The following is a 26,456-nucleotide window of genomic DNA, read 5'->3' as shown; positions in this document are numbered from 1 at the left end:
CAAGATTTATAAACTCTCTTAAGAGCTGAGAATAGGATCATAAAGATAAGTCTGATTTAGTCACCACTATGTCTACCATCTTGTCTGGTAGGGAAGATAAAATGTGAACACAAATAGCTATAATATTAGGTGGAAAATAAGTGCTCCAAGAGAAGAGGTATAAATAAAATGCTGGGGAGTTGGAAGGAGAAAATGAATACTTTCAGATAAGGGGAAGTCAGAGTAACATTCTTAGGGAAAATGACACTGGACCTGACTCTGAGAGGATGGGTCAAGTTTGAGCTGCAAGCCAGAGTACAGGGTGGGTAAAAAGGCACCAAGACTGCTGTTTTGAGCATTTTGGTGTAGTAAAGGGGTAAAGACAGGGAGTTTGGTACCTTGAAAAAGAGTAGCAGAGAAAGTTGAGAGAGTTTTTGTTTGGCTTGTAAGTGAGCATAGTGGAAAGAGGGAAGGAAGGCAGCTTAGCCACATTTGTAGACTGAATGGAACAGTAAGTGGAAATTAGGTGGAACCATGGTACACATGGAAAGATGGGGCTTATTAAAGGATATGTGCGGATGAAGGCTCAGAAAATGTAAAAGCAGAAAGGAGGAGTGGCAAGTTAGTGTGGACTGGGGCATCTTGGTCTTAGTAAAGTAGCAGGCAAAACTGCTTGAAAATTTGTGTGTAAGTCAGCCCTTACCAAGATCCCAGCATCTTCTGCGAGTTCAGTGGCCTGTTGCTTACTTGGGACATGCACAATGAAGTTGGATTTGTTTCTATTCCTGTGGGTTTAAGTCATTCAGTGAATTTTTAGAAGAATGCTTTCTGTCATTTAGTCCTGCTCACTATGCAAATGCTGGACTTGCGGTGACTTGATGGAGGTTTGGCTAATAGCTAGAAAATTAAAAAACAAAATGTGAATACAGCTGCTGAAGCATGTGCTTATGCTGATGATGAATACTAGAAGTAATATAAGTTCGGAAAGAAGACCATGTGTGGGTCAGGGTACCCTTAAAAGTGTCATAGGGCTGGGCGCGGTGGCTCACGCCTGTAATCCCTGCACTTTGGGAGGCCGAGGCCGGCGGATCACAAGGTCAAGAGATCAAGACCTCCTGGCCAGCATGGTGAAACCCCGCCTCTACTAAAAATAAAAAAATTAGCTGAGCGTGATGGTGCGCACCTGTAGTCCCAGCTACTCAGGAGGCTGAGGCAGGAGAATCGCTTGAACCCAGGACACGGAGGTTGCAGTGAGCCGAGATCACACCATCCTGGCGACAGAGTGAGATTCCATCTCAGAAAAAAAAAAGTGTCATAGAACTAAAACTTGATGCATGTCTTGAAGAGTAAGAAGGATATGGAGAGAAAGGAGGGGACATTTCTCACTAGAAACCCTTCATTATACAAAAATAAGCTTGCTCCATCCTAGCCTGGATGGGGTGTTCTGTGAGTGCGTGACTGGCAATGAGGATTGGATATGTGCTCAGGGTGAGTAGAGTCTTGGGATGCTTCTTCTCAACCTCACCAGTAAGCTAGATGGCTCATATGTTTCGCTTCAGCTGTCTTGTCTCTGCTAGCAACTTGACAAACGGTATCTCCAGTTTTCAGTCTTAACTGTCATCATGAAATGTGTCTCTAACCAGATTTCTCTGTTCTCTCACAATTGCTGCTTTATGTTAGTATCATTGCTGTTTGCCAGTTATGCAAACACAGAACTTTGGCTGTTTCTCCCATTTATCTTTCTGTCATTCCCCATGTACATGAGCCAGTGACTGAGTTAAATAGACTTTATTTTTGTAAAGTATTTCCTCCATCCCCTCCAACCTGGATAGCCTCCTAGTCCAGGCCCTCCTCACTTCTTGCCCAATTGCCCTATTTTCGATCTCTTAGCCCTTCTTGTTCATTTTGTATTCTATTGCAAAACTCATCATCCCTAAGCACAGTTTTGATCCTCCTGCTTGAATGATTGAAAACCTTGAGTAGATCTGTTTCCTTCCTTGTTGTCTAAACTCCTCAATCTGGTTTTCAAGGGCACCATCTGATCTTTTCCACTACTGCTTTGCATCTTGTCTCTTCTGCCATTGTCAGGCCTGATAGAGCACTGTGGCTATGAACTGGCCATGCTTATACCTGCTTATGCTCTTCCCCTGGGTTTCAGGACCTCTTTTTTCTTCCTTTGGCTATATCCTCCACTGTTCAGTGCTTATAGCAAATCTAGCTACCTCCATGGGGCCTTTGGTTATTCTGCTTCTGAAGATGACTCTTTTCTGAGCTTCTGTGCTCATTCTGTCTGACCCTGCTGTGCAGCATGGAATTTTTATACTGTCATGATTGTACCTGGTTACATGTGATCCATGCTAGTGTTGTTTCCCCAGTCTGGGGAGCACATTTGCCTCTTTGCCAACATAGTGCTGAACACGTAGTAGAAAATTATGGAGTGCAGATTAGCTGGTTAGGTTTTTTTTCCTCTCTGTGTACACTAATACAAATTCAGGATTAGGGCTCTTGGAAGTCATTTCAACAGTCCCTTTGCCTGTCACCTTTAAGACATGTGTACCAAGTTATTTAGCCTCTAATTTGGGGATTTTCTAACCCCCAAGGTTGCCCATTTCATTTTAATTGTTAAAAACTTGATACTTTACATCGAGCTAAAATCTCTCCCACTTCTATGTGTTGGTTCTAATTCATACATTTGATCATTAAATCCTTTTTGTCCAGGCAGTAGCAGTATCCAAAAGCAGTCTTCATGTTCTCTCTGGTTCATTTCTGCTATTACCTTCAGTTTTTTTTTTTTTTTTTTTTTTTTTTAAGTATTACAAAGAATCAAGTACCTTTATCATCCTGGTTATTCTCAACTGGCATAGGTTTGACTATGCGCCTCTTACAGGTGGTTTACAGAGTATAATACTCTATTATTTTGTATTTTTTTCTTGAGACAGAGTCTCGCCCTGTCATCCAGGCTGGAGTGCAATGGCATGATCTTGGCTCACTGCAACTGCCGCCTCCCAGAGTCAAGCAATTCTCCTGCCTCAGCTTCCTGAGTACCTGCGACTACAGGCGCATGCCACCACACCCCACTGATTTTTGTATTTTTGGTAGAGACGGAGTTTTGCCACGTTGGTCAAGCTGGTCTTGAACTCCTGACCTCAGGTGGTCCATCCGCCTCGGCCCCCCAAAGTGCTGGGATTACAGGTGTGAGCCACTGTACGCAGCTGTATTTTTTTAAAGAAATAGAGCTGAGGTTTCCTTGTGTTGCCCAGGCTGGTCTCAAATTCCTGAGCTCAAGCAGACCTCTGGCCTCGGCTTCCCAAAGTGCTGGGATTACAGGTGTGAGCCTTCTGCACCCAGCCGAGTACAATGTTCAAGATATGATTTGATGATCTTTAAACTCTATGTAATATTACATTTTCATTAAAATGTACTCAGACTGCATTGCATTTTTGAGAACTTGGTGATTTGCATTAAGTCAACTAAAATCCTTGAGTTTCTTTTCACACGTTTACCTTTCATCTGTTTTTCTCATCCTGTGCTTGTTTGGGAGTGTTTGAAAGTAATGCACAGAACTTTACATTTAAACCTGAAATTTCTTCATCTAAGATTTACCTCATTATTTTTAGTCTTTAAGATTCTTTTGGATCTCAACTCTTTCTATGGTATATTATCTCTGCAGCTCAGCTTTTGGTCAACTGGACATTTAATGAGCATATCCTGTGTATTCTAAATACCTTGATAAAAATATTGAACAGATAGGCTCACAAAGCACATCATCAGAGCACTTCCTTCAGGTCCACAGGGACTTTTAAATCTATCTGCAAGTTCATGATATTATATGAAATGTTATTTCATATAATATGAAATGGGAATAATAATGCTATATGGGAATAATAGTGGTACCTATGAGAATAGGATTGTTAGGATATTATGTGAATTGTTGTGATATTATGATACTATATCACATAATATTATAACAATCCTATCAGATAGGTACCATTATTATTCCCATTTTATAATGAAGGAACTGTAGCACAGAAAGAAAGTATCTTAAAGTTAACAAAGATTTTATCTTGTGGTTCTAATATCATCTGGCCCTTCATATGCATCTCAATTGGAAGATCAGTATTCCACAACACCACATTTGTCATCTCAACTCTCAGCTTGAATGGCCTCTCCTCTTTCACTCTAAGGTTTGAACCCAAAGATCTCTAACAATGGAAGTCAACATTGCTCAACAGATTATTTTTCTTCCGTTTCCTCTCCTCTTAAAAGGAAGACTGTCTCAGAACTTCAGGGACCAGGAGAACTTGGCATTAAGTTCAGGCCTCTAATGGTTTGCAGAAAATAGGAGAAAACACCAGGAGATCAATAATGAGAAAATACGGCTTTTAAACACCAGGAGATCAATAATGAGAAAATATGGCTTTGGTTTTCTAAAATGGGATAGAGACAGTTGTCACAAAGCATATGGAATATGAGCTTGCTGTGTTCCATGCAAGATTCTAAGATATCAGATAGGTTGCTGGTAAGGGAGTAGGTCACTGAGATCAAATTATACCAGCCTAACTGCATTTTCTCTTCTGGATATTGACCAGACTGGAAAGGCAGATTAAATGTCTCTGAAATAAAGACATACAAGTATGCATCTGGGGTAATGGGCTTTTTAATCTTGGAGGAGAGAGTCTGGACAGCATGCCATGGCATTCACCACAAGGAGTAAATCTGACCTGTCAAGAAGCATGGCTGTGGTCAATTAAAATTCAGAAGAGTAGAAGGGGACACATTGATGCACAAGGTAAACTGAAGATTTTGCTTTGGGAATTAACTGTTATCTTTTCCATTCTCCATAGCATTATGCAGTTGCTTGGCGCATTTCCGTCACCTAGTGGTCCTGCCTCTCCTTGTAGTCTTGTGAATGAGACCACTTTGATTAAATACTCCAGGCTGCCAACCATAAACAAGCATAGTTTCCGGTACTTTGTCTTGGATAACAGTGTCATCCTGGCAATGCTGGAACAACCTCTTGGAAATGAGCAGAGTAAGTTTATAAGTACTTTGAGCCTTCTCTACTGCTTAATCAGTGTTACCAGTACCATGAAGCTGTTTCCAGGATCAGGGAAGGACAGCCTACAGATTCTAAGTAGGTCAGAAAGACTTCTAGCTGTGGGACAATAGCACCTGAAAAATAGGGGGCCAAAAAATAGAATATACATATTAATTAGAGTGTTTTAAAGGCTCTTGATGTGCATCCGAACTAGCTCTGTAGTTTTATAAAAAGTGGTGTTTTAGTGAGTTCCATTGTGTTGTTTATCTTTGTCACTTTTTCTTTCCCCTTGAACTTTGGATCCTGCCCCTCTGCTCCCCTCCCTCTCACTCCTCATGTTCTGTATCAATTGTTGGTGCTACCTACACAGGCTAGAAATTTGAGGAGTTATCTTTACCTGCCCCTTCCTGTTACTCACTTATATAATTAGTTTCTAAGTTTCCATCTTCCCAGGGACCCTTGAATCTTTCCTTTCCTCTGTATTTTCCCAATACATCCAAGTGCAGGTCCTTATTATTTCTCACCTAGATTATTACAGTTGTTTCCTACCTACTCTGATTCCCCCAACCCCCAAACCCCTTGCCAGTTCTAACATGTGTTTTCCCTACTTCCATCCTACTTGCTGCCACCATAGTATTCATCCTCAACTACAAATGACCATGCCAATGCCCTACTGAAAATCCTTCAGTGATTTTCCATTAACACAACATGCACTGTTTTCCTCCTTTCCCTCCCCCTCAGTTATAAGCCATCTCACAATATGTGATTATCACTGTGACCCAAACTATCCACAAGTACATTTTTTTTTCTGATGGTAATTGGCATCAGCCAGTATGTAAAAGAAACGTGTTCTCAGACCCTTATTGCTGGGAAGGGAAAGGAAAGTGAAGGTTACAGAATCTGTGGGTATAAAGTGACCCATGGAATCACCTGGTATACAATTCCCTTAGTTATGAGTGAAAAAACTCAGGCTCACAGAGGGTATATGACTTGCCCAGGGTTACTTGGGACTAGAGCCCAGATTTTCTAAACCCTATATTGTCCCTTTCTATTATTGTTGTCGCACAGTGATAGGATTTGCTCAGTGATTCAAGATTTGCCTTCTTGCCTTTGTAAAGGCGAAGAGTTCTGTGCCAGTTTTGTTGATTATATGAGTAGGAGCTCATAAATCCATAAAGTGAAAGTGAGACATTTCCATGTAGTTTGAGATAAAAAGAATACCATCATAAACTTCTATTGTGTTGTGGTAAGATGTGGTGACATTAATATGAAATGGAATGGTGCCTTTTATTATTGTCTAACTTCAGAACTGCTACTCCCAAGTCTTTTCTACAGGCATCTCATCCTTCTCTACCCTAGACCTGGAGCTTGCTTGGCTTTTTTTCCTAGCCTGTGCCTGTTCATGATTCCTCCAGCCTCCTACTCCAAGCCATCTGCTGAGGAGTCTGCAAAATCCCAGTGTCCCCTTCAGGCTTCCTGGCCTTTTTCCAGCTTTTTTAAGATTCTCCTACTTTCATTTCAAATAATTTCATTGCATAGGAAGTTTACCAAAAATATAAGCAATTGGAATTGTACAGATTTACAAGGACATTTTAATAGTTTATTGTAATAAGAAGAAATTATAGAGAAGTTTGAAGTCATTTGACTTCCATATCTGAGACGGAAGAATAAAAAAAAAGGATCTGGGTCACTCAGGAAGTCCCTCCTGAGTTTTTTTTTTTTACCACCCCCATCATGTCCCTGAACTTCTGCTGAGATGGAACAGTGCCTGCCTGTGGTGGTCAGTGGTACACAAAGGCATGGGCAGATATAACACTAACACTGCAAACACCCAGTCTATCTTTCTACACTTAAGTTGTTTCCAACATTGGGAGGTTAAGAGTATTTACTAGGACAGTGTTTCCCACAGATGTGTACATGTACCATTGGAGGTATGTGAAATGATCTTAGTTGATATATTAGTGAACATTATTTTATGTATTTTTAAGCATGTGCTTTAAAATTATATAATTAGCATGCCAAAATTCATGATTTTCCATTTAGAGATGCACAAGAGTGGTTGATACAAAGTAATAGTACTTACAGTACACGGGTACGGGTACGGGTATGGCAGAAACCACAGAGGTGGTACACAAAAGATCAAAGCTTAGGAAACACTGTTGGGCCTTTGATTATGAGAAGCTGTGCAGTTGATAACAAGTTTATTTTAAATGGTTGTTGTCTGAAATTAAAACTTCTATGTACATATTTTATTCTAGATGATTTTTTCCCCTCTGTCACTGTGCTGGTCCGGGGGATGTCTGGAAGACTTGCTTGGGCACAACAGCTTTGTCTTTTACCCAGAGGAGCAAAAGCAAATCAGAAGGTATTCATCAGAAGTTACAGGGAAGTGTGTGTGTGTGTTTTGTAATTTAAAGGTTAGGTAACATTCCAACAGAAGACACAGATCAAATGAATATTTTTGATCCCTAGCCAGATTCTCAGTCAGTGGGTTCGTATCAGAATCCTCTAGGAACCTAGAATTCCAGATGTACTCAATTACTCTTTAAAGACATCTTCAAGGCAGGTGTCTTTTCAAAAAGCTTTCCAGGTGATTCTGACATCTACTTAGGAGTAATTGCTGTTGTGGACAATGACCCCAGTTTTTTCCATGTAATTTTACATGTAATAAAAGTCAGATATATACCATACGTGAAAAAAAATTTGGTGGGACTTTGGATGTGCCCATCAACAGGACTTAGTTTGAAATTGTTTTATATGATTTGTTCTTATGTAATAATGGGTAATATATTGTATAAATTTTATTTTATTTTTTAAAGAGTCAGGGTCTTGTTCTGTTGCCCAGACTGGAGTGCAGTGGTGTAATCATAGCTCACTGCAGCCTCGAACTCCTGGGCTCCAGTGATCCTCTTGCCTCATCCTCCTGAGTAGCTGAGACTATAGGCACATGCGTGGCACCCAGTTCATTTTTAAAATTTTTTGTAGAGATAAGGTCTTGCTTTGTTGCCCAGGCTGATCCCAAACTCCTGTCTTCAAGTGATCTTCCCACCTCAGCTTCCCAAAGTGTTAGGATTACAGATGTGAGCTGTCACGCCCACCCTAATTTAAAAAAAAAAAAAAAATACATACACACACACACACACACACACACACACATATATGCTGTGTATAATTTAATGAAATCTTTTGGGGTGCAGTTTATTTTATTACATTTGTAATTATGTGAATAATACTTGAGAAGTTGGAAAATTCAGATAACGAAGAAATTTTAAATCACCTTTACTCACTATCCAGAGGAATATAACCACTGCTAATATTTTATTGGATTTCCTTCCCTTTTTTTTTCTTTTCATACACAATAACACTTGAATAGAATTTGAGTCATTTTGTATACTGCTCTTTTCACTTATAACATTGTAAGCTTTTACTTCTGCTATTAAAAATTTAAAATATGACTTAATATTTCACCAGCATTTGAGAGACACCACAAAATTGGAGCATGTGCCTAAAATCATTTAATATCTTAGATGTCTCTGTTAGATGTAATGTGTTTATCACCCAGTCCTCTATTTTTGGGGGAGGGTACAGATCACATTCTGTCAGCAACTCTGTAAGCCAGTAAGTTAGCATTGAAGCCTGAAGAGGAAGGGGACCAGGAAAGGAGCTAAAATTTGTTTAGGGTTCACCATGTACCCATATACATATTAAAGCATGGATTTGGAGCTATGAAGACCTAGATTTGGTGCCCATACTCTCAAGCCGTATTAAGGTTCTTGTTAAAATCACTTTCTAGAGATGCCCAGTGAAGCCAAATTTGTCTTTAATTATATGGAATGATGTGAGAGCCCCTGGGGAAGAAAGTTTGAGTCTTAAAGCTCCAAAATGCTTTACCCATTGGATTACCACTGAATGTGGGAGATTCAGGCCTGCAGCAGTAGAGGTCCACAGCCCATTTGTCAGTCATGAGATCGGTAAGAAGTCAATGAATATTTTTAGGAAAATAGAGTACACAGGGGCACGGGCTGCTTCCCTTTATTGTTATCTGTAGCATTTGCAGGTTCTGAGTGAGTTTTTGTGACATGTAATCCTAGGGAAACACAGGCCCTAAGAGACCAGGGAAATACATGTCATTACAGATGGGTATTGGACCCTGTGTAATAAACATAATGTTACTTGTTTTAACAGCTTTTTGTGCCTGAACCTCGCCCAGTTCCTAAAAATGACGTTGGATTTAAATATTCTGTGAAACATCGGCCATTTCCTGAAGAGGTGGACAAGATTCCTTTTGTGAAAGCAGATCTCAGCATTCCAGATTTGCATGAAATAGTCACTGAAGAAGTAAGTACATTATTTTTAGCTGTTGTCAAGGGGATGAATAGAAACATTCTTACGACTTCCATGGTCAAGACAATGCTTTTAGTGTTGTTGGAGATGATTTGTAAGATGACATGGGCCTCCATCATCCAGGAGGTTACCATGTTTAAGACAAACAGATTGTGGCTGATCGAAAGGAACTGCATATCTCTTAGAGGTGTCGCTGGGCTGCCTGGCTGTTCGTGGTAGGTTTCAGTAGTATAGTGACATGATCAGACTCTGGTAGTAGAGTTATTTGGAGAAGGAAGACCAGTTCAGTGACTATTATGAGAATCTAAGTCTTTATAAGAAAGGAAGGACTATTTCACTGATACGGAATTTTAATATATAAAATGTATTGTGGAGGTAGATCCAAGCAGTCGTGAATTGATGAGGGAAGGAAAAGAGCCAAAGAATTTTAGATTTTGAGCTTGAGTGACAAAGAGATATCAGTGCCATTTACAGAAATACAAACATTAGGAAGAGGATAGGTTTGGGAAGATGGGAAAAATTTATTTGGCTTTAGATTAATTTAGAGAGTTAATTAAGATAACTGTCTCTTAGGTCAAGGGAGAAGAATTTTAAGAAGTCAGGGACAGAAGTATGTCAGGACATGAGAGAACAGAAGAGCAGGAATGGAGGAAGGGCTACACTCTCCAATGCTGGAGAGACCAGGGAGAAGAAGGAATAGAAAAAGTCCCCTGGATTTTGGCATGAAATTTAGGTGACCTTTGAGAACAGGTGTGTACAGTAGGAGGGACAGTTCAAAGGGCTGGGGAGTAAATGCATTGAGGGAGAGGCAGTGAATAGAAACTACACTGTTAACAGTAAAGGCAAGGATACAGAATGGGTAATATTATAGCTTGAGGAAATGGCCTCATTAAGGAAAGAAAAGGCTAGTTTTTTTTTTTCTTTTTTTCTTTTTTGAGATGGAGTTTCGCTCTTGTTGCCCAGACTGGAGTACAGTTGCACATTCTCAGCTCACTGCAATCTCCGCCTCCCGGGTTCAAGCAATTCTCCTACCTCAGCCTCCCGAGTAGCTGTGATTACAGGTGCACGCCACCACGCCTGGCCAATTTTTGTATTTTTAGTAGAGATGGGATTTCACCATGTTGGCCAAGCTGGTCTCGAACTCCTGACCTCAGGTGATCCAACCGCCTTTGCCTCCCAAAGTGCTGGGAATTACAGGCGTGAGCCATCGCACCTAGCCAGAAAAGGCTAGTTTTTAAATATTTTTTTACATTCAAGGATGTGAGGATTATGAACATGCTTATAGATTGAAAGGAAGAAACTAGTAGAGAGGGGTCTGGCTAACACTGTAAGATGGGCAGTGGGACTTACAGGTAATAGAGGCAGTAGGGTCAAGAGCCTAGTCTAGAAAAGAGATACTTCTAAGACAGAAGGAGGGAGTAGGTGAAGGTTCAGAGACATTTAGAGAGGAAAGGAGGGAAATTGAAGAAGTTTATGAAAATTTTAATCCTGGTTCTTGGCAGTGTAATAGGGGATCCAAGACAGTTCTTAAGAATTGCCAGGCAATGCAGCTGAGGTTAAGTAGCATTATCTATAGTGAAGTTATTTAACTCACTCTGCTGACTTTCTTCAAAAGTCCTTGGGATCTGGAAGCATAAGTAAAGAATTTGGTGTGGAGATTGACAGGTGTGGAAATTTGGAAGGAGGTTCAACACAGCTATTTAATGTGCTTAAGGAGAGGGTATTTAGCTGTTAGATGTGGGGGCTTCAGTTTAGTTGGGAAGCAGATAAAGCCAGAAGGATGCTAATGGAGTGGGAAAGCAGGGGGAGGGGTTGAGTGCCCCACAGCAATAGTAGAGCACGAGCTCAGGGAGTGAAGGGATAGGAGTTGCACAAGGTGCCTTATGATTGGAGAGGGAATTTCAGACTTACAGCCCTGGAAAGCAGGGCACATATCAGGTTCAAGTTTGTTTTCATGGATGGCCAAAGTTGTAAAGGTGGAGGAGCTTGTAGAATTCTGAGCCAGGTTGTTAGAAGGATCGTCACTCACCGGGGGATGGAACTTTAAACAAGGACTGATCAGAAGGAAAGGTGGGAGAAGTCTGTAAGAGTACAGTCATGTCATCCATACAGATGAGGAATTCAAAACACAGGGAGCACGTCAGGGTGAAGATGGACAGTGATCTGCAAGCGAGGGGTGACAGCGACAACTCTGCCCCCTTTCTTGCCTATTTGAAGGGAACCAGAGACTGAATGTATTCATTTACAGCAAGAACATGAAGGAGCAATTGTTGAAGGTATAGGGAAGTTTTTTTGGCGTTTGTTTTAACCTTGAACCATGTTTGCTTAATGGCATACTCTACATTGAACTGAATCAAAATGTTGGTCACTGAAAATTATCTTCATTTTCTTTGTTGTTTGTAGCTTTATTTTCATTTTAAAATTAAGATTGACTTAGCTAGGTGCAGTGGGGCTCATACCTGTAATCCCAGCACTTTGGGAGCCTAAGGTAGGAGGATCACTTGAGCCCAGAAGTTCAAGACCAGCTTGGTCAACATAGATCCCAGTCTCAAAAAAAAAAACAAAAAAACTTAAGATTGGCCTTACTAGTTTAATAATAGTTTCAAAAAATGAAATATTTGGTTTATTACAGTTAGAAGAGAGACATGAAAAATTAAGGAGTGGCATGGCCCAGCAGATTGCTTATGAAATACACCTTGAGCAACAGAGTGAGGAGGAATTGCAGAAGAGAAGTTTTCCTGACCCAGTTACGGATTGCAAGCCCCCGCCTCCTGCCCAGGAATTCCAAACAGCCCGCCTTTTTCTCTCACACTTTGGATTTTTGTCCTTGGAAGCACTGAAGGTAATTTTCATGAACTTTTATGAATAAATATATTCACAAGTTAACATTCAGCTGACAATAGCTAAAATATTTTTATGAGGATAGAAGCAAATTAAAAAAAAAACTGGTTAAAATTTTACCCTGCATACAAATAAATGAAATTCTGTGCTGCTCTAGGTTATAGTTTGTGCGCCAGGACAGGTCTCCCCATGAATGCATTCAGAGTTCTGTCTGAGGGGACTGGTTTGATGATACATCTAACTCTGAATTTTCCTAGATAACACAGTACCCATATTACACAGATAAATGAAATCTATAGATAATTAGAAAAAGAATGTTAAAAATCTTCCCCTAGTAAGCATTATTACTAAAAATATAAGCTACAATTAACTTTGCTCTTTCATGCCACTTTTAGAAAAGAACTGTAGTATTTGTAAGTCAAGCACTTCTTATGTTGTCTAGTTTGTAAGATCAAACTGTCTGGCTTTATGTCCTGGAATCACTGCTTGCCAGCTATGTGGTCTTTTGTGAGTTTCTCATCTTGTCTTAGTTCCTCATCATCTATAAAGTGAGGATGATAAAAGTATCCATCTCATTGATCATGCGAAGATTAAATGTGTTAACTCGTAGAAGATACTTGGTATAGTACTTAGCACAAAGTAAGCCAGCCTATAAGATAAATATTGCCATTATTCTTAATTCCATTAGCCGTAAAACAGTTTTACAGCCAGGTGCGGTGCCTTATGCCTATAATCCCAGCACTTTGGAAGCCCAAGGCAGGAGGATCACATGAGGCCAGGAGTTCAAGACCAGCCTGGGCAACATAGTGAGACCCCCATCTCTACGAAAAATTGTTTTTAAAAATTAGCTGGGTGTGGTGGCACACCTATAATACTAGCTTCTCAGGAGTCTGAGGCAAGAGGATTGCTTGAGCCTGAGAGTTCGAGGTTACAGTGAGTTATGGTCACTCCACTACACTCCAGCCTGGTTGACAGAGTGAGACCCTGTCTCTTGGAAAAAAAAAATGTACAAGACAAGTGATGCTATTCCTGTTTTATAGATGTGGACATAGAGGCTCAAACATGTGAAATAACTTGTCTGGAGGTGGACTTGGAATTTATTCTAAGTCCTGTTTGTTTTGAATAGTACTACTGAAGATTGCCAAGCAAGAAGTTGCTTATTGCATAAATTGTCCCCTGCCCTTACTCCCTAGGAACTACCTGGTTATAGGCCATTTAGCTTTGTAGGAGAGTAATGGGGACATTGCTGTTTGATTTTGTATTTCAGCATGTAGAGGGAAAATTTTTTTTTTGTATTTTTGTATTTTTTTTGTAGAAAATTGAGTTTGATGCAGCATATGAACATAAAAACTTAAAATGCAGAATAAAAGAGCAGAGAGAGGAAAATTATAAGAAATACAGTGGTAAATAGGGAAGGCAAGGAAAAAAGACACAACTTACAAATCATTAGTCATATTCCTAGTGGAGAAAATTGAACAGAGTAGAAGCAGTAAATAAAAATATACTAGAAGAAAATTAATGCTTCCTATGGACTTCAGGGACACAAGAAAGGCCCTAATAGCCTTGTTTCTGAGATTATAGTTTTCCACTTCTGTTTCTGTTCTAGTTGAAACTTAAGCTTTTGAGAAAATAATTATCATGCTTTCTCATCTGTATGAGAACATAGGAAAAATAAAGTTACCTGGTTTATGAACCTTAGAATATTTCTAATAACTTAAACCAGACAGCTCATACATACAAAACTACAAACCAGTTTTACTTATGAATGTATGTACAAAAGTATTAAAGGGAATGCTAAGCAGACTTAGTTCTGAATTAATAGCATGTTAAGTGAATTGTTTTCCATGATCAAATAAGGTTTATCCCAGGAACTTAGCAATTAATTACCGGGAAATATTAATAAAGCTATTAAGAAAATAATTTGGTCCCATTAGCAGTTCAGTCAATGAAGCAGTAAGTCAGTATTTATTAGAATCATATTCTGATTTTTAAAAAAATAACAAACTAAGCCAGCATTACTAGTGTAGTTTCTTTCTTTAAAAGATTTCTCTAAATGGCAACCCAGGAGCAAACTAGAGGAATCTTTTGTTAAAATCAGAGGTAAAAGTTATCTACCTTGACTACTATTTAACAAAGAGAATTTTTTAGTCAATGACATTTTTTTAACTTTCTAGTTTTAAATAATTATAGATTAGCAGGAAATTGCAAAATACATGAGGACCTTCCTGTGATGATAAATTCTTATATAACTACAGTACAGTACAAAAATGAGGAAAGTCAATGAAATGTTAAACTAAGAGGTAAAAATCATTGGAAATGAGAAGACAGTTTGTAGGTAATATGACTTCTAGTTTGACAACCATAAGAAAATCAATAAAATCTTTAAAATAAATGAGAGTTAAGGTTGCCATACAAAAAAGTACAAAAATTAATGATCATGTCTATGATATTCAGTTAAAAATACAATGCAAAAATGCCCCATTTACAGCTGTGATATTGACAAAAGTTACCTTAACAAACTATGTATAAGACGTAGAGGAAGAAATTTTTAATAATTATTAAGAGATATAAAATATGTATGTGTTATGTTCCTGGCTTAGAAGATCATACAGAAGAACAAGCTGAAGAAATACCTTACTTAAAAAAAAAAAAAAAAGAATGAGGACATTCTGGTCTACAAGGTGTATTGCAACATGCTTCAGGTCCACAATTCCTTATCCGTGATTTCAATGTAAAAACTGAAAACTGGAAAATTTTTTATATATTTGTAGTAAATTCATTTAGTGGCAAAATTGGACCTGAATTGACATCAGGCTGTTTATAGTTTTATGTCACTTAGTGTGAATACACTTATGTTTGACTGCAGAAATATTATTGTCTGTGATTATAGAATATTGCCCTAGACCTTGCTAGGAATGTTATGTAATTGACTAGAAGGCTAGACTCACAATCCTTGCCAGTGTGAAAGACAATCATTCTTGCTTTCTCTGGAGGATGCTTTCCTAAAAGATATACTACGGTTAGCAAAACCTTGTTTGGCAAGATCAAGATCTCAAAGAAGATAGGCGATTAATAGGAAAACAAAACAAAAATGCATTTCTGAAAAATTTGTAGACTTAATTTTTTTAGAGAAGATTTAGGTTTTCAGAACAATTGAGCAGAAAGGGTAGAGAGCTGTCATACACCTTCCCCACAGCCAAGTTTCCCCTGTTATTAACATCTTGCATTGATGTGGTGCATTTGTTACGATTGATGAAAGTGTATTGGTGCATTACTAACCGAAGTTGGTGATTTACAATAGGGTTCACTCTGTGCTGTACAGGTCTCTGGGGTTTGACAAGTGTATAATGACGTGTCTACCATTACAGTTGTACAAATAGTTTTACTGCCCTAAAAATCTCCTGTACTCCACCTATTCATCCCTCCCTCTTCACTCCTCACTCAACACCTAGCAGCCACTGGTCTTTGTACTGTTTCTCTATAGTTTTCCTTTTTTCAGAATGTCATGTAGTTGGAATCATACAGTATGTAGTCCTGTCACACTGGCTTTTTTCACTTTTATCAGTATGCATTTAAGGTTTCTTCATTCAGTATGCATTTAATGTGTCTTTTTGATTTGATGGTTTATTTCTTTTTATTGCCGAGTTGTATGGATGTATCACAGTTGATTTATCCCTTCATTGATTGAAAGACATCTTGGTTGCTTCCACGTTTTGGTTATTATGAATAAAGCTGCTATAAACATTTGTGTGCAGGCTTTTGTGTGGATGTTTGTGGGAAAATACCAAGGTGTGCAGTTGCTGCATCGCATGGTAAGACTATGTTTGGCTTTGTAAGAAACTGCCAAACTGTCTTCCAAAGTAGCTGTACCATTTCACATTTCACCAGTAATGAATGAGAAAAAAGGTACATTAAAAGTAAGTTCTAGAAAGCACAATATTATAGAGAAAACAGGATCCAAAAATTATATACACAATATAATCTCACTTGTCTTTAATTTAAAAAGAGGCAAATAAAAGAACTAAAAGGAAGTATGTTAAACAGTTTCTTTAGTTTAGGATTATGGTTGTGTTTATTCCTACCATTCTATATTTTTTAATTTAATTTTTATTAAACCATGAGCAAGTATTGTTTTTATAATTATAACAATGAAAGAAAATAGGTAATAATTGCTTCTTTCTTCTTTTGGTGGCAGGAACCTGCAAATAGTCGTCTACCTCCTCACCTTATTGCACTTGATTCCACGATACCTGGATTTTTTGATGACATTGGGTATCTGGATCTCTTGCCATGTCGTCCTTTTGACACAGTTTTTATTTTCTATATGAAGCCAGGTCAGAAAACGAACCAAGAGGTAAGAGTTACTAATTTTGTTTTTTGGTATGTTTTTGTGCTATAAATACACGTCTAAAGAAAATAATTGAGGCAAAATTAATATGGAGAGTTTATTTGGGCCAGAGTTGAGGACTGCGGCCTGGGAAATGCTGGAAAGTGCTCCCAAGAACAAAGGAGAGGCTCAAGTTTTTAAAGATAAAAAGGATGAGTCAGGAGAGTAGGTGATTACAAAAGTTGTTTTTCAGGACTTCTCATTGGTTTATAGAAATAACATTGATTAGTGGGTGGATATAAATTATTGAACTGTAGGGTATGAGCTATGGTGTCCAGCACTGTTAGATTAGTTAATGAACTGTTGGTGGTGACACGCAGTCTAGAGTCCACATAGCACGCAGCTTCAAAGTGATTACTTAGCTCAAGTGGTAGTGAGATGTGACTGCTATCAAATTTCAGTGCCTTTCTAGGCATGATAATTTGAGGGAGACTCACATTCCTTAAAAAGTTTCATTTTCATATACAAAATTTTACATGGAATGCACTTGTCTATGGTAAGAAGTATTTTATACTTGATGCCTAAAGACTTGCTGTGAACCAGTTTGAAAACAGAATTAATGAAAACTATGATGCTTGGAGTCCTGAGTCTTTTGACCCTTAAGGAATGTGATTTAAATAGGAGCTGTAGGATATCTTTCTTCCCCTTAAGGAATTCAGATTCATAAGGCAAAAGAAACTGAAATAACGAAGGTTAGTCATAAAAAGTTAAAGTAAGGTTCAAGAAGAATAAAACAACAGCAACAAATATTTATTGAACATCTTCCCTGTGGCTCAGCATCCCAGGATATAGAAGCGAGTAACGGTTTCCCTTTTGAGAAGCAGCTCACCTTCCTGGTAATTTCAGAAGCAGATCATTTCAGTTGAGGAATGCATAGTGTGCAGTGGGGGAAATAACACCCGAAATAAAGGAGAAAAACAGAAGGACTGGCCGGGTGTGGTGGCTCACGCCTGTAATCCCAGCACTTTGGGAGGCCGAGGCGGATGGATCACCCGAGGTCAGGGGTTCAAGACAAGCCTGGCCAACATGGTGGAACCCCGTCTCTACTAAAAATACAAAAATTAGCCAGCGTGGTGGCAGGCACGTGTAGTCCCAGCTACTTGGGAGGCTGAGGCAGGAGAACTGCTTGAACCCAGGAAGCAGAGGTTGCAGTGAGCCAAGATTGCACCATTGCACTCCAGCCTGGGCGAAGAAGTGAGACTCCATCTCAAAAACAAAACAAAACAGAAGGACTAAGTAAAACATACCTGGATACATGGAACAAAGCAACTAGGAGAAGGATGAAGAAAAATGTAAGGTAGGTGAGAATGGAAAACTGAGAGCAAAATGGCAGGAGACTTGAAGTGTTTTTTGGAAAGGAATAATTGAAATAAGGAATAGGCAGGAAGTTACCGATTGTAACTAGGAAAGAGCCGAAGGAAGACTTGTAAAATGTAGTATTCAGATGTGTAGGGCACTGTGACTACATGATCCTGGAATTTTACTGTAGTCATTTTAAGACCATCAGCTAATCAAATTAGCATGCCTAAAGAAATTTACCAAAATTTCCAAATGTTTACACTAGAAGCACTGTTTCAAATGAGTTGTGAGCTCCTAGAAAAGAACATTGATTTATGAGAAAGTTTTTTTTTTTGTTATTGAGTCAGTAAAGTTAGGAAGTGTCTGTTGTTAGGTACCAGGGTTATAGTGCTGAACAAAATCTACAAGATTTCTGGCCCCCTAAAACTACTGCATAGAAGGGAAGGCAGATGATTAAATAAGCAAACAACCATTGTAAAGGGTGTTAATAGGGTCATTAAAGCATGTTATAGGAGCCATAGCAGGAAAACCTAATCTGGTTTTAAGAAGGTGGCCTGGAGGAAAAGATATTCTACCTGGTATTTAAGGTATGCATTAACTGTAGGTAAGGAGGCAGAAGCAGTTTGTCACTGACAAAGTAATAATAACATGTAAATTCTTCAGGGTAAAGAGAGTATTTCTTCATGAAATTCATTATGGGGTCTAATATGCTTGGAGCTTAAGAGAAGGTGGGCTGGTGGTAGCCAGAGATGAGACCGATGGAGTCAAGTGTTTTAGAAGAACCTCAGTAAAATTGGATTAATTATGGAGGTGGGGATCTGTTTTGCAGCAAGTCAGTGCGTTGTTTGTATAAGAATAATGGAGCCACTTTTCTCCTTCCTGTACAAGAAGACACAAACCCTTGAGGCATCCCCTAACCCAGTTCAGTTTCCTTAGCTTTTTAGAAGGTGAGGGTGACTAGGAATTAATGAAGATTTCCTGAGACTTCCTTTGGAATGTCTGAGACCTGCCTTCCCTAGCCACAGGGTAGATTAAGATTAATTTCTGTCTGCCAGCAAGTAGCATGAAAGTTGAATTTGATTCACTTATTGCTTCTTGACTAAATTTTCAAAAATTGTTTATTGAAAAGTTTTACTTCTAGATAAAAATTTGAATTGCAAAAACTAGAAATGGTTGTTAAGTCAGTTTCTTGGCACCCATAAGAATGTGAAGGGATATGGGTAAACTAAATAGGTTCACTTCAAAAGAGACTGGATTTAGGCTGGGCGGGGTGGCTCACGCCTGTAATCCCAGCACTTTGGGAGGCCAAGGTGGGCGGATCATGAGGTCAGGAGATCAAGACCATCCTGGCTAACATGGTAAAACCCGTTTTTACTAAAAATACAAAAAATTAGCTGGGTTTGGTGGCGGGAGCCTGTAGTCCCAGCTGCTCGGGTGGCTGAGGCAGGAGAGTGGCGTGAACCCGGGAGGTGGAGCTTGCAGCGAGCAGAGATTGCGCCACTGCACTCCAGCGTGGGCGACAGAGCAAGACTCCGTCTCAAAAGAAAAAAAAAAATAGACTGGTTTTGTGTTTAAGAGGTAATGACCTTGAGATGATTTGCAGTGGGTCAGATGTAATGGATGTAACTTCCTATATTTTGACTTTCACAGGCCTCTGTATGATCTTGGTATAGATTAGCATTGTATGAATGACATCAGTGATTTGTGGACTGGCTGCATCACATTCATTTGGAGGAATTTTTAGAAATAGTGATTCCAGGATTCCGCCTTCACTGATTTTAATGTAGAAGGTCTAGAGCAGGCGAAGAGAACCTTATTTTTAGGAGATTTCCCAGATGATTTTGATATACTCTGCTCTCCACCCTCCCCCTTTTATTTTTCATTTGCAAAGGAATTTCTTAGTTTCCTTCCTTTAGAAGTGAGTTTTTCAAGAGCAGCACTGTTGCCATCTTGGGCCAGATAAGTTCTTTGTTATGGGGGCTGTCCTGTGTATTTTAGGACATTTAGCAGCATCTTTGGCCTCTACCACTAGATATTTGTAGTGTGCCTCACCAGTTATGACAACCAAAAATGTCTCCAAATGTTGGATGTCTGCTGAAGAGCAAAATCACCCCTAGATGAGAAGCACTGTTTTAGAGTGAGGGACTCTTTGTGAGGCCAGTAGAAAGCCCATGCATTACATTTAGTACTTAGTGAAGAGGAGAGAACTTTCTGGCCACTTCATTTTTCCTGGAATTCTCTTCTTTGGCCTAAGAAAAGGATATTTTCATACTCATTGATTAATTACACCTAATGTTTATTGAATTTTAGTAGATTTTATAGCATTTATCAAGATTTACAGTTAAATAATTGCATACCTATGTAATGTTTCTCATTAACCAGACAGTAAACTCCATGAAGGCAGGGACATAGTGTCTTTTAGTAAACATGCCTGGTTCAGTAATTGTTTTGCCAGGAAGAGAGCTCAGGGCTTTTCTTGCATTACTTCACAACCATTGTTATTATCTCTACTTTATGGATTAGGAAACTGAGGCAGTGCGGCTAAGAAACTTGCCCAAGGCTCAGCCAATCCAAATCTGTCTAACTCTGGAGAATGCATTGTTCTCTATAGTGATATATCCTCAAATTTATTCTGAGCTTGGACATGATTTGTCAGAAGCTTCAAAGCTAACCAATTTTTATGAAGATTTATTTTGATATATTCTTTTGTTTCCTTCATTATAGCTGATGATTGGTATGTATTTCAGATTTTAAAGAATGTGGAGTCTTCCAGAACTGTTCAGCCACATTTCCTAGAATTTTTGCTTTCCCTTGGCTGGTCAGTAGATGTGGGCAGACACCCTGGTTGGACTGGGCATGTTTCTACCAGTTGGTCTATTAATTGTTGTGATGATGGTGAAGGATCTCAACAAGGTAAAACTCACAGTGTTTCAAATGTCAGTTGTTTCTTGTTTGTTAGTCTTGTTTTTTTTTCCCCCTTTACTATGATTTATAGTCTTGTTAAAAATACAAAACCAGGCTGGGTGTAGTGGCGCATGCCTGTCTTTGAGAAGCCAAGGTGGGAGGATCGACTGAAGCTAGGAGTTCAAGACCAGCCTGGAAAACATAGCGAGACACTGTCTCTACAAAAAATGAAAAAATTTCTAGGCTTGAGGGCCATGTATTTGTAGTCCTACCTGCTCAGGAGGCTGAGGTGGGAGGATCACTTGAGGCCAGGAGTTGGAGCTATGATCATGCCACAGCATTCCAGCCTGGGCGACAGAGCAACTCCCTGTCTCTAAAAAACAAACAGAGGTATATAGAGGGAAGGTATCCTTCCCCTAATCCCAGTCCTGAAAGGGTAACTTAATAATAGTTTATATATTCTAGACATTTTCAGTGTATATGAAAGATATATATACACAGAATGATAGAGTTAATACAAAATGACTGGCTTATTACAATGCTGATAAGTTCCTTTTTTATAATATGCATAAGATTCAATTTTCTATACAAATGGTAGGTCATCCATACAAACAATACAGCTTCCTAACAAGCATGTTTTGTCTTATAAGTAGTTTTATATTAACCAGTGTGTTTTATCAACTGTGGCTATCAAAAGAGTCACACTTAAAGGTTATATTCTTGGGATATTATACCAAAACCTTTGTAGTAAACAACTGACCATCTCTGAGGATTCTTGCTCATCCCCTCAGATCCTCTGAGAAACTGTAATCAGGATAACAAGTAGCAGAGCAAGTATAAATTTCAACTTAAGACCTTTGCCCCACCTGGCTAATGCTTTCTGTTCCTGGGCTCCTGAGGTCACTGGAAAGTTAGTGTTACCTCTCTAAAGTGGATAATGCCTATGCCCAGTGCACATTTTTCCTTTTGATAAATATATCAGTTGGATACTTATGGTTGCAAGTATCAGAAAATGTGACCCAAACTGCCTTAGATTTTGAAGATAATTTATTGCCCATGTAACTGAAAATTCCAGAGGTTGGTTAAGTTTTTGGTGTCATTTGATTAGCATTCCTGTTTTATTTCTTTACAATTTTCTTTTAGCTTTGCTCTCCATATTTTGGCTTTGTCCCCAGCCTGGCTTCTCTAATAGTGCAGAAAGGCAATTCCAGGCTTTACATTCACGTACCACAGCAGCCTGAAGAGGAGAGATTAGCCAGATCTCAGAACCCCCTACTCCCCGAATCCGTAACTATATGGCAATTAGACTATCCCAAGCCTGTCCTTATGGTAAGAAAGATAGAATGACTCTGGTAGAGAGATACAGACAAGCTAGAACTAGTATCAGAGGTCAGTCGCACCTGCACATTTTGCCTGCTGCAGAATAGGGGTGGATAGAGTGGCTGTTGGGATAGTAACCACAGCATCTACTACAGCAGATACAAAGTGCCTGCCCGGAGCCCACACCAGGATTCAGAAAACTAAAGCCCTGTTTTTGTAAATAAAGTTTTATTGGAACTCGGTCACACTCTAGATTATACATTGTCTATGACAGCTTTCATGCTACAATGACAGAATCGAATAGTTGTGGCAAAGACCCTGTGGCTTACAAAGCCTAAAATGTTATCTGTCTGGTCCTTTACACAAAAAGTTTGCTAACCTCTTGTCTAAAGCTCCTATTTGCCATACCTTCACCAGAATTAAGTATCTTCCAATTTTTTCACTGAGAAATTTTTAATTTTTAATAATGGTTGAGCATATCTTATTTTTATTTCTTTCCCGAGAAGTACTTGTCCATTTCCCCTTTCCAATTTTGGTCCGATTGTTGGTCTTTTATGTATTGCTGGTAGGACACTGAGTTCATTTTAATTGAGAACTATACAGCTCTCATGAATGTTTCTTTTGTTAATTCAGTCTTCCTGGCTTAGAGCAGATACTGTTACTAAAACTGGCTGTACATTTTTATACAGTGTCACTGACCGTTGAGGAAGGTGGAACATAGGCCAACTTGAGGAGCCATAGAGAGAGACCAGGGATAGAAATGCCTTAAAAGCAAGAGTCCAGAGATAACGCACATGTGCACTCTCTGTCTTCTCTGTCTTCTTCTCTCTCTCTGTCTCTTCCTCCCTCCTCCTCCTCCTCCTCTTCATACTCCTCTTCCTCTTCTCCTCCTCCTCCTCCTCCTCCTCCTCCTCCTCCTCCTCCTCCTCCTCCCCCCCCCCCCACCCCCACCTGTGTCTCTGGCCCAACCCCTTCTGAGGGACTGGGATGGTCTTCCTTTTGATTATTTATTTACTGGATCCAAAGGACTGCTCCCTTAATCTGCTTCATACACATGAATTAAAAGCCCTGCTAATCAGAAGTGGTCTGATATACAGTCGTTTCAGAAATTATGAAATTAAGATTTTATGATTTAAAAATAAAGACATCTAATAAGCATTATATTCTTTCATATTAATTGGTTCTTGTTGGAAACATATATTCTATTTATCACTTTATTAACCAGTTAACATTTCATATAGCAAGATGATACTGGTTTTTTTCTACTTTTTGAAGCAGTAATGTAGTGTTTCTTTTTCCCAGAAGAAGTGATTTCCTCTGAAGACATTGGAGCTAGCATTTTCAATGGACAGAAGAAGGTGCTGTATTATGCTGATGCCCTTACAGAAATTGCTTTTGTGGTTCCTTCTCCTGTGGAGTCCTTAAGTAAGACCATTTTTGCATGGTCCTGTTTTAGGATCTATTTTTATATTCCTGGGTTGTGTGATATTACTGCATTGGAAGAGATTTTGAAGTGATCCAAGGCATTCTTTAGCTTCTAAGGCATTATAACAGAATATGCAGAAGCACAAGATAACTTCTCTTAACTTTTTAATGGAAAGTAGTTAAAGACAAGCAGACTGACCCTCTAATAATCTTTAAATAGTGAAGGAATCCCATTTCAACTGATATTTTGCTTTCTTTAATTAATCAATACATAGGCTTATTTTTCAGTTCATTTCTTTCTCTAATTACGAGTGATCCCTCACCTACTTTTCTATTCCCGTATGAGAGCCTTTGCATGGAACCACCTAGAATCCTACAACTGGAAGTATCTTATGATAGCATATGGCCATTCTTCTAACACTGAGCAAGAGAAACTTAAGCAGCCTAGAAAAGATGGTGGTCCAAGATTTTTCTTTTTAAGAATTGGGAGTAATTATTACTTCTTAGTCTGAACTCACAGTTTTATTTTGCCCAGAACCTTTGCTCTTTGCAAATTAAGCCTGTTTGTTCATGCCTGACCGAGTAGGTGGTCAGGCAGTAGGTGGGAAACTTCACTTTCTTCTTTGAGATCATTTGTAGGATGGGATACTATATGTCACGATTTCACAGTTTCATTTCCAGACTAATGACTTTTGTTGTGCCCTACCTTGGTAGCTGCCTAACCTTTGTACTTGGACCCTTGCTTTCTCACTCTAGGCCCCTCCCTGTCTTACTCTCTGGGGCTAGCTGTGCCCCTGGAAGGTTGGACCTTCCATGGTTTAGGTTTGAATTATAACAGCTGTTGGGCTTCCCGTCAAGGTTCTGGTTTACTACTATAATTCCAGAAGCCAGAACCTGTCCGTCCTCTTTGGGGACATACCTGCCTGGTTTCTCTGGCCCAGCCTGTTAGTACCAGACAAGTCCTCCCAGAGCTACAGCCTTGTCCTTACTCTGTAGCTCCTGCAATTGGGTCTTTGTCTCCTGTTGTGAAACATCTCCTATGCCAACTGTGCCCACTCCAACTCAGCTTCCTCCTATTTCTGATATTTGGGGATTTTTTTGGATAGGGTGGAGGATAACTTTCTGTGTACTTATCTCCAACCAGATTGCTCTTAATCACAGAGACTAGATCTTCTGTAGCTTCTGGATGTCCCGGTGCCTGTTTGGCACAATGCTACATGATTGAATATATAATCTAAATAATTCAGAGAGTAATAATGGCATTTATTATATTCTACATCTGAAACGTCAAATATTTTCTAGTCTTATTTTGGTTATCCTTTAGAGCAGGAGCTGGCAAACCATAGTGGCACAAGCCAAATGCCGCCAAGAATGGGTTTTACATTCTTAAAGGGTTATAAATAAAATACAAAGAAGAATATGCGAGAGATCTGTATAGCCAGCAAAGCCTAAAATACTTAGTACTTGATCCTTTACAGAAAAAAGTTTGTCAGCCCTTGCTCTCAAAGCAATGCTTTGTTTAAGTGATTTAGGTTAGACTGGTGAGCATAATTAATTTTAACAGCCTTGCTCCAAATAAGTGGTATGTATTATAGTTGCTTTTTTTCCTTTACCCCATAGCTGATTCATTGGAAAGTAACATCTCGGACCAAGATAGTGATTCAAATATGGATCTTATGCCAGGAATTCTGAAACAGCCATCCCTGACACTTGAGCTTTTCCCCAATCATACAGACAATCTTAATTCCTCACAGAGGGTAAGTTACTTTGTTGATAGGTCTCCAAAATTTTGTAGTGAAATCAGCATAATTATAGAATCCTGCCTGAAAAGCTTTTAACTTTTAACTCTGAGTACTGATTCCTTAGCAACTTAATTTTTTAAAATAAAATTCTCACGGTTTTCTCTTTTTCAGCCTGTAACAAATAGTTCATTCTGAGACAGCCTTTGTGGTTTCTCTTGATTTCACCATTCTGGTCCCATACTTGATTCCTTTTTAAGCCTAGGTTTTAATTTTGTCCCTGAAATATCCACTAAAGTTACTGCAGTAACTACATGTTTTTTATCTTTAATCTTGCAATGTTCATCTTAAACAAGTCTGACCATATAAAAATAGGAACATTATGGAGAATAACTCAGTATATGGATAAATATTCTGAGTGAGGAACACAGCACCTACTACAAGAGGAGCTTTTTGCTTTATCTTTTTTCTTACCTTATCAGCAAATGTTACTTCTTTATCTGTAATCAGGTCAGAAGTGTAGGAAGATTGACTTAGAACAAATCATAACAAAGACAGAAGTGTCAGCTTGACTAAAGGTGTTCCTCCATTGTACAGGATTTTAGGTTGCTTCCTTCCACAGTGAAAATTATTTTTAATGTAAGTATATGCTTAAAAGAGAATATGGGGAGGTTTTTACCTTTAAAACTGATTTAGGAAAAAAATGCCAGGTGGTGTAATAGTCCCTGGAGTAGACTGATTTGAAAATCAGGAGTTTTTAAAAGGTTTTACAGAGTACAATTTAGAGATGATCAGTCAGTATTGCATAGTAATGCAAGATTTTAGCCAAATCTAATAGTTACTTTAAAAGTTTTTTTTATTTGAGATTTGTGGACAGAACTAGTATTCAGTGATTAGCTGCCCTTATACTCATTTTCTGAATGCCACCATAGTTATTCCTTAGAATCCAGATAAAGCACCATGTTTTTGTTTCTCACTTATACTGTACTTTGCAGACACTAACAAACTAAAAAAAAAAAAAAACCATATGGTTATCTCAATAGATGGAGAAAACACAGTTGACAAAAATTCAGTACTCATTTATGAGAAAAGTTCTCAGCAAACTGTGAATAGAACTTTCTCAACTTGATACAGAGGATCTACTAAAAACCTACAGCTAACATTATATTTATACATTGTA

General features: G+C 38.8%; 1 protein-coding gene across 12 annotated transcripts in view; it reads left to right on the top strand.

The window, feature by feature from the left end:
• Positions 1-26,456, top strand: part of RALGAPB (Ral GTPase activating protein non-catalytic beta subunit) — a 105,649-nt gene that overhangs the window by 68,833 nt on the left and 10,360 nt on the right. For 10 of the 12 annotated variants that reach the window (XR_004032955.1, XM_030825535.1, XM_012512001.2 and 7 more), the window contains 8 exons: positions 4,824-5,011; positions 7,276-7,382; positions 9,203-9,355; positions 11,994-12,203; positions 16,398-16,556; positions 20,636-20,801; positions 23,415-23,537; positions 25,158-25,294. Coding sequence is in view for 11 of the 12 variants with exons in the window: in XM_030825535.1 (XP_030681395.1) it covers positions 4,824-5,011; positions 7,276-7,382; positions 9,203-9,355; positions 11,994-12,203; positions 16,398-16,556; positions 20,636-20,801; positions 23,415-23,537; positions 25,158-25,294 (1,243 nt within the window). In the remaining variant the exon portion in view is untranslated. The remainder of the gene's footprint in view (positions 1-4,823; positions 5,012-7,275; positions 7,383-9,202; positions 9,356-11,993; positions 12,204-16,397; positions 16,557-20,635; positions 20,802-23,414; positions 23,538-25,157; positions 25,295-26,456) is intronic. The other 2 variants (XM_030825531.1, XM_003253569.3) reach the window with 1 other exon arrangement.

This window comes from Nomascus leucogenys, chromosome 13 (assembly GCF_006542625.1).
Source record: "Nomascus leucogenys isolate Asia chromosome 13, Asia_NLE_v1, whole genome shotgun sequence".
Lineage (NCBI taxonomy): Eukaryota > Metazoa > Chordata > Mammalia > Primates > Hylobatidae > Nomascus > Nomascus leucogenys.
Note: the sequence above shows the minus strand (reverse complement) of the source record. Positions and strands in the feature narration are given on the sequence as shown.